The sequence below is a fragment of the Plectropomus leopardus genome, chromosome 17, assembly GCF_008729295.1.
Source record: "Plectropomus leopardus isolate mb chromosome 17, YSFRI_Pleo_2.0, whole genome shotgun sequence".
Lineage (NCBI taxonomy): Eukaryota > Metazoa > Chordata > Actinopteri > Perciformes > Serranidae > Plectropomus > Plectropomus leopardus.
In genome coordinates, this window is record NC_056479.1 from 5,856,198 (window position 1) to 5,865,455 (window position 9,258).

The window sequence follows — 9,258 nt, forward strand, 5'->3', positions numbered from 1 at the left end:
ACAGGAGCTGTTACTAAGCAACTAGGAAGACCGGAAGTGAAATATGTGACAGACGTATGTAAGAGCCAATCATATGGGAGAATTAAGTTACGCCGGCCAGCCTTCCAGTTTTTGCCCTAAACCTTTATTTAACCGCTGAACACAGCCACACACCGCCTATAAAACTTCATGTTACATTATGTTTTCCCTAATATGTTATTTCATGTAAATTATTTTTCAGGAATTTAATCCAGTAATTTAAAATGTTTTTAGTTTTTTCATTTTTTTTTGTTTAAAAAAAACTGGCAGTAACTTATGCGATAACCCATTGAAATACCATTAATAGGAAAGTAAGGACTTGGTTGAACTGGATTAAAGTTTCAAAGTTTTTGATGGTTTAAAAAACGTTTTAAACCAATTAAAACCATATGATATCTATTTATTTATCCATCAATCTGAAAACCTGATGTTAATCCCCGCAAATGCGGAGCAACCTTAAAAACCTTAAAACATAGTTAAGGTTTTTATAGAACAAATTAATGTGTAACTGTAACAGTGCTGCGCTCAGATTATCTGAACAAACAAAAAGGGGCACCAGCTGCACGCAGGGGGGACAGCAGCATGTAGAAAGTGTTCTAGCATGTATTAGGTTTTCTCCACTGGAAGCGCTACACAGAAGAAACTCAAAACTGGCATATTGAGCCACCGCAGAGAGGATTCTATGTTTTAATCATTAAATAAACCATGTTATACTTTTAAATGGAAAGGTAGTTTTGGCTGCTTGACATAATGGAAAATTAAGATCCATTTATGATACAAATTAAGATGCACTTGTAACAGTGGCAAACAAAAACAAAAATAAGAACAACAACAAAACTAAACCAAAAAGGGCACCAGCTGCATGCAGTAGGACACTGACATGAAGAAAGTTTTTTTTTTAGGATGTAGGGTGTTTTCTCTATTGGAAGGGCACATGATAGGGCACTTCATCACATTTATACACATATAACTTTTGGAAACTGAAATTTGGAAAATAAAAGTTCTAAAAGAAATAAAACTGACCTATAAGAAGTGCTGTGATGATGAAAACCAGCAGCCCGATTGTTTGTATCATGTCTTCTTTCTTTCTTTCTTTCTTTGAGTTCTGAGTACAAGCACAGACTGGTAAAAACCAACAATGATTTCATATTTAAAGGATTCAGGACGGGACTGTGACAGGTAACAGAGAAGACAGAAAAGAAGAACACATACACACACACACGCACACGCACACACACACACACACACACACACACACACACACACACACACACAATCTAACCCTAATTCTAACCTGAACCTTAAAACCAAGTTTCTCATACAGTCTTTTGTAATTCTGTCTGTTCTCTGTTCTCACTTCCCAAAAATGTTCTGCCTCACATGCGCGCGCGCACACACACACGCACGCACGCACGCACGCACACACGCACGCACGCACACACACACACACACACACACACACACACACAGTGGTCAAAACAGATAAAATTGACCAAGGTGCTGGAGCTTTGCCTCAAACCTAAACCACACTGTGCTGACCACTGGGCCTCCATAATGATGGGGGAAATAGTAGATGCTGTACGTGTGTGTGTGTTTGAAAGTGAGAGTGTGAGTTCTCTTTTTTTTGTACATACATGTGCATGCATGCTTTTGTGCAGCGTGGGTGTGTATTTTCTCTCTCTCTCTTTCTGTCTCTTTCCCTGTCTGGACTTTTTGTATGCCTGTCTTCTGTTGGGACTGTAGAGAAGCTTTGGAGTAGAGGAGCTGCAAAACAGGTACACACTACTATTTAGCAGGTATGTCCAAAGAGCAGAATTTTATTCAGGTATTGGGCATTTTGATCAATGAGTCATATTTTCTTTAGCCTTAGATGATAAAAAAGGCAGGGGAGAGCTGTTACAGGGAGGGGTGTCTGCTTACCTGTCATAAGTAAATTGCTTTCATTTGGCTTGATTTTCTGACTTTTCTTTTTCAAAATGGCTTAATTGTAATCGAAACCAAACCAAAGAAAGTACAAAAAGTGCTCTTGAAATAAAATCTCTTTCTTGAAGCAATGTTGCTGCTTTGAAATAAAACATGACTGCATTCATAACAGCACGGGCACTGTAAGCGTACTGCATGCTTGAAATGAAACCAAACGGGACTCTTTATTAATGTTAAGCATGAATTTGAATACGGCATCTGCCGTTTAAATATTGAATGAATCTAGGAAATTCTGTAATTCCTTCATGTGCCTCCCTTCACCGCAGGGCCAAACTTATTTCATGGTTGCCAGATTGAGCCCGGTTAGAGCTGATGAGATTTTGGTGGCTTACAAAAAGTTCTGTACCTTTGAGAAAACCTGCAGAAGAAAGAGCTTTTGAATGAGGCTGAAATACTTGTGCAGTCTATTTGTGCTTACCTTTGTGTGTGTTCTGGTGTGAGTGAACATCCATGCAGGGATAGAGGGGGTCTGTGTGTGTTTAGTTTTGGGAAATGGTTTGGTTGGCATTACGTGATGAATTACATGATGACACCAAAGTCCCCATTACATCTTGTTGTGTTGGATGACAGGTGATTCTTTATACAACATATGAGACTAAAACTAACAATTTGTTAGTCCGTCTCACAATACTGTCTGACTTCCTGTTTGTGGTGCTCAGTTCCAAGCCCATTTCATTCCTACTGACAATGTAAATTGGCTCAGTGATTTCCCAAAACAGTTGGTCACTATAGTTTCAACAAACTTTACTGAAACAGTTGGAAATAGTGCATTTGTTAAGGGACTATTTTCTGCCCTGGACTACACCCTGGGTATATGAATGGGTTGAAGTTATGGTTTAAGGAAAAATTGTTGTTATGGCAAATATCTGTGGTTAAGGGAGCAGCAGTGGCTCAGGAAGTGGAGTTGCTTGTTCAAATGATTGCAAAGTTGATGGTTTGAACCCTGGCTACACCTCTTGAAGTGTCTTTGGGCAAGAAACTGAATCTCCAGTAGTCATTTCTGATTGTTTTCATGGGTTTTGTTAATAATAATAGTAGAGTATTTTGTAACACTTTTGTATGCTGCTGTACCTGAGTGACTAGTTTCGTTCTTTTCATGTGTACACATGTTCTGAATGACTATAAATAAACCTTGAATCTTGAACATTATCACCAGCCTTAAAGTCAGCAGACTGACCACATAAGAATATACAATGCAATTTTAATTGCAAATAGGTTTATGTGAAGAGACGGATGAAATGTCGGTGTAGAATTGTTTTAAACTACAGTTCCATTATTGACCACTAGACAGTGCTACAAATACCCTGACTGTATTTAAGTAACTGGAAAAAACTCCAAACTTCTTCTTTAAAATACAAAATCCTGCAACAAGCAATGTCCTCAGTAACTATCCATCAGTGCAACTTGATGTTGATTGTGATACCATTGCTGCTATTATTGCCATATTGTATTCTCAGTGTGTTGCATACATGAATCAGTGTCATCAGAATAAATAGGGATTTTTCAATTGGATTTTGGATTACTGCAAAAAATCTCTGTGGCCAACTAAAGTTAATAATGCTTACACGTTTTGTTCAGCAAGATAATCCTCACAACTGAACACCACTTTTATAATTTTTGAAGTGTGAGTGCAATGGCCAGAAGTGAAAAGCTAGCGTTAAGCTAAAAGCGAACTACACTACAGTCACATGATTTAACAGCACTACCACAATGAGGCTGTAAAGCCGTTTTTGGTGCAGTTTGCCTTGATGGCAGTAGTTTAAAAAAATCTCTTGTGTTAACCACAGACAGGCATCTAATCAAAAACCCATTCAGAAAAGCCATGAGACGAGGGAACTGGGAGTGCTAAAACGCTAACTCATTCCAAGTTTTGGGACTCATCCTGGAACAACTCTATATGGCTTAATGCTTTGAAGCTTTAAAAGTCAGCGCATTGATTTATATTTTAGCAAAAATAGAGTGTTGGGAACAAAGTAATCATATGGATGAACAGAAAAGAATTGTGTGATGCTGCAGGAGAGGTTTGAAAAGTTTGTATGGACTGTGACATTGGTGAAAACACTATAAGCTACACCCTCTAAACACACTCTTTAATCCTAAAGAGAATTACTGTTTGACAATAAAGAAGAAATGTGAAATTTTAAATCTAAATGTCTTGCCACCATCAGTTTCCTGCTTGAGCTGACAGGTCAATATTATATGACATTTATTTTAACACGTGTCCTAGATGGCAAGTTGGATGGTCTAGTAAAACCTCTGTGTATTATTGAAGGTGTGTGTGTGTGTGTGTGTATAACTGGCATAAACATGAACTTGCTGAGGTAGTTTGCACTCGGCATGTCTCTGCAGCTCTCCTCTCAGTTTTCCAAGTCTCTCTGTCACTTCAGTTTGGTATATCAGCTCTCTGACTGCTGCTCGGACTCATCCCTTAATGTGAGCTGACTGCAGGAGCTGAGAGTTTAGCCTTGGGGCTTCTTCTCCTGTTCCACCCTCTGACACGCCTGGAAGACTTAGAAGTTTGTTCTCCGAAAAGTTAGATTTCCTTTTTTCTCCGCTTTATCAGGATTGATAGCCACAGTGGAGGCAAAGCCATACAAGGTTTAACACAGTGCTAAGGAATAGTGTAATACCTGCAGCATGCTGAGTCAGGCTGTACAGAGCAATATTTATAGACTAGAATAAAGACTGGCATACAGAGCTCAGAAGACAGCGTGCATGCCGAATGCACAGAGTAGAGCCCCAAAAAAGGAGCTTTGATACATGATTTAATCATTGATAAGTGCAAATAACTAAACAAATAGACTCATCCTGCCTCTGAGTCATTTGACTTTAATGAAGATGGAAAGCATGATGTAATTGAATTGCTACAGTGCTGGCTATGGGCTCAATCTTCATTAAACAAACGGTGGCAATTACTTCTGAAATTCATCAATGGTTTAGTAAAATAATCAATGTTCAGATAGCATAGTTTAGGCAAGATGTAGCCTAAGTAAAAGTGCTACTCGGCACAGGTGTTAGCAGGAGGCCCCAACAGACATCTTGCAGTGACATAACATAAAAATGCGTTCGAGCACGCAGACACTGCTGTCGGACAACAGCAGGGGTCGCCACAATAAGACATATAGAGACATATAAATGACTTCAGATGAAAAGTGACATGTAAAATAGTTTATAAAAAATAAAAATAAAAGTTGTAATAAAAATAAACTAAAACTGGATTTAAAAGATAAAACTGGAGAATAATAATTATACTTTAGTTAAATTGCAGTGCTGTGAAAAATATGAGTGGATAATCTTACATTTAATTTAATAAATTGTAACAAAAAAAGAGAAATGTGTCAAGCTTTGAATTCATAATATTTTCAGTGATTTGTTCCAGATATTGTGTAAGTAAAAGCAATGTAACAGGCTAAAGACAAAAAAAAGAAAAAAAAGGAGTTCCAAACCGTTAAACAAGTTATAACAATTAACATTTTTACACTGGTCATTTGATCCACTGCAAACATAAAAGTAGTGATTATTGCAGCTTTAAATAATGCTGGATGAATTTGTGAGTGTGTTTTTGTGTTCTGACATTAGTGTGCTGTCTCATTACCCTGTCCACTTTTTTTCTCCCCAGGTTCTGGTCTGATAATGGCCCCCAAACTGAGCGTACTGCTGCTGTTACTGGCCGTTGCCACGGTAACAGTTCTGGCCCAGAGGTCCAGACGCCCAGCATCGAAGCCCACGACTGACAATGAGTGGAACTACAGGGATGGCTGTGAGCACCCAGATTAATCTCTGTTTAACCCAGGTCAAAGGTCAAGTTCAGGGCTCATTATGATGATGTCAGAGCTTGAGGTGAAAGCAAAGCTGTGTGTAAATGTGTTGATTCCAGGCTTTGTTGCTCTCTTAAGGCAGATGTAGAAAGACAGAGCTGAGCAGGAAGCAGGAAACATAAGTCACCTATGGGGTCTGACTTTAGGGACTTACTATGTGTGTCTTACTCTGCATAACCAGATCTGTGTATTATTTGTGATTTCTTGTCCCAGCTGAAAGGGTGAACATGCGCGGCGTGGCCAACTTGACTCAGATTCTGGACAACTGGAGGTTCGACATCATGAGCCAGATGAGAGGACTTTTGCAGAATGACCACCAGTCTCTCCTTCCCGACTACGCCAGGTATGGAAGGACAGAGAGGAGGAAGTTAACAATGGGAGGGTTGAGTTGTACATTTTTGGATTAATAAAATACACCAGGTCAACATACAAGCAATTTATGATCTTGGAAACAGCAGCTGATAAAATCATCTCATCACAAGATCCATTTAGAAGCTGTTTTGGAGCTTTCAGGGAAATATAATCTTTATCTGCAGATGGTCTTTATCAGCTGTCATGGGACTGTAGATTGTGATTTCCTTTTTTATCCTCTGTGATGGAACAGTATGTACTGTATATGGCCTGCTTGGCATGCGGCTCACAGCTGTAATTTTGGTTTTGGCTGCTTCTGTCTCTCTGCTGTTCAAAAGTTCAGTTTGAGTAAAGTTTGCAACATGCTTTTGGCTTGACCCATGGACTGTTTAATGAAGACGAATGACAGCAAAAGTGAAGCCTAAACATCTGGATCGCCCCCTGGTGGCTCGCTGCAGTTTAGGTCATAAAGGGGCATGGGCCAAACTAAAAACTCAAAGTACACGTCAAATACATTTTTTAGCAAATATGTTTTTTTTTTGTGTCATTTTAGGTAGTTCTTATTACACTGATGTTTGTTGAAATGTTAATTTTTCTCATGAGTCTTGTTTTAATCTGTACTTTGTTGCCACCATGTTTTAAATTTCTCTGTCGTCTCTCACAGTCGAATATCGCTTGAACTATGCCACACCACCCCAACAATCTTCAGTTGTACTGCTCTGTTTCAAATGTATCCATAAGCTTTCAGGAAACATGCACAATTATGGACATAATAAAAGCATAGATTGGACAGAAGGCTCCGTCTGTGTCAGTATACGTTACAATCGGTCAGACAACTTTTGGTGCATTTTTATTAGAAACCAACTGCACCTCAGGAAAGCTGTTTAAATATAATATATACTCTGAAATAATTCACTGATGCAATATTTTTTCTGTTACAGCATTGTAACTCATCACAGACTTATAATTTAAAAATTATTTTAGCAAACTTTATTTACTGAAAAGTACAAAAACAGAAATGCAGAAAGAAGGGAGCAAAGTGAAAAAGAGATTATATGACAAACTGCATCCAGAGGCCAAATGAGAAGAAAATATGGCAGAGAATATCCCATAAACATGGCTACTCCATTACTGTTTATGTAACTACCGGACCATAATGACGTCTGGTCCTCTAAACTGTGGCGAGAGGCAGGAAACACCAGACTTCCTTGTGGAAAACTGTAGCTGATCTTTCTTTCACACTGAATAACAGCACGTTTCTATTTTGACTTTTAAATTGCAGTTTGAGCTGCAGTTTCTTATGACGGCATCGGCCACAGAGCGGACCCAAACAACTCCTGACTTTATTCTCAGCCTGAGGGATAAACGACATTCCTGTGGGGACTCTCAACTGTTTTATTTCACCCGAGTGGAATATTCTGCTCATTCAAAACACACAGAAGAGAGAGAGAGACGTGTGCTCTGTCAAATGTGACAAAAGTTAGTGAAATTGACTCAGCTGTCCTCTTCACCACGTCTCTTCTTCACATTTCTCCTCCTCATACTGACTCTTCATACAGTATATCTTCTACAATTGTGGTATTTAATAAGTACTAAAAAGTCCAAGTTGAAATTTAATTACCACTGAAATATTTTACTTTCAGAGCCATCTGATTTATGTGGTTTGAAAGGAAGTAAAATTCAAAAAGAATCTAAAATGTGTATTGGTGAACCCACACAAAATATAGGTCTATGCAATCATTTCCCCTGAGATGAAGACTGTTTGGGTGAATAAAATTTAAGAGGCTCTGGGACTGAACCAGACTGCTGTAATGAAAGGAAGAAAGGAGAATACCATTAAACCTAAAACCAGATGAACTAACTGCTGTCTGTGTTCCTGTCCAGGATCCAGCCGCTGTCTGAGGCTTTAGACGACCTCTACAAGGAGTTCAACGCCCTCAAAGCTCACCTGGGCGACCTGACAGAGAAGTTCTCCGCCATAGAAACATTCATCGATGAGGTCAAGGCTGGCCGTGTCGACAGCAGCAATGCTGGCCCGGCCCCAGGCCCAGCTCCAGCCCCCGCCCCCAGACCGACCGGGAGGAGGGTGATGAAAAAGAAGGCCACTATTTCCTAAACAGCAAAAAATGAGCTTCTGCTATGCTGGTGTTTGCTTCTTCTTAGGCAGTCTTATGTCTCTGTTTGTCTTATCTCACAGTACTGAAGCTGATCCCCCTTTAAGTTCACCAAGTTCTATAAAATTATTGTGCCAAGGCACTCTTAATCTAAAACACAAAAATAGAAAATTGAAATACAAAAAAAAGAACATAAAATGTAAAGTAAATAAAATATGTCACTTACATATAGTATGGACCATAACTGTGAAAAGGTATAAAATACACATCATATAAAAAGTTGTAAGAAAGCTACACAGTTTACAGTTTTCCTCATAAAAAACAAAGCTAAAACTCAACAAACATATTCGGGGATTTGATTTGAAAGATTTCCTTTTACTGCTGCAAAAGTGCCTGGCGAGTACGACAACACATGCTGAGTGACGTCTATCATGTAGCACAGCTGAGCTGTTTAGAAAGCACTTACTCTGTTTGTTCTGAATGCTTTCTGGACAAACATGCTTGTTGGTTCGGGTTTACTGCTGCATTGTATGAGCTCCAAATAAACTCACTTATTGCATTCATCTGTTATTTCAGTTACTGTTTCAGAGACTCTTGTCCTTAGTTGGGCTTTTACATAGACCCACGGTGTTATTAAAGGACAGACAGATAGATAGATAGATAGATAGATAGATGGATAGATAGATAGATAGATGGATGGACAGACAGACAGATAGATAGATAGAGGTTCCTTCAGAAATTTATTGTGTTATACAGCAATTGTCAGATAAATATAAAGACAACTACAAAAAACCACCACGAATGACAAGAACACCAACAAAGAAAAAAAAACAAAATGAAAAAACACACACAAAAAACATCAACAGGGCATTTCTTCCAGCTATTCACCACATATCATTTAAGTGCTCTAAATATCATAAGGTGCTGCATCCTGACACAGAGGTTCACTTATTTTTCATCAGAACACATCACAA

General features: G+C 38.8%; 1 protein-coding gene across 2 annotated transcripts; it reads left to right on the plus strand.

Annotated features, from left to right (window-relative positions):
- Positions 1–1,692: 1,692 nt before the first annotated feature.
- si:ch211-76l23.4 lies at positions 1,693–8,847 on the plus strand. Of its 2 annotated transcripts, none has more exons than XM_042505580.1 (4): positions 1,693–1,793; positions 5,621–5,761; positions 6,033–6,162; positions 8,055–8,847. In XM_042505580.1, exons 2-4 carry the CDS (start codon positions 5,635–5,637, stop codon positions 8,284–8,286), a joined length of 489 nt encoding a protein of 162 aa, XP_042361514.1. In that variant the 5' UTR covers positions 1,693–1,793; positions 5,621–5,634; the 3' UTR covers positions 8,287–8,847. The 2 variants fall into 2 exon arrangements, with proteins under 2 accessions (XP_042361514.1, XP_042361513.1); XM_042505579.1 differs by having other exon boundaries at positions 1,709–1,814.
- Positions 8,848–9,258: the final 411 nt, after the last annotated feature.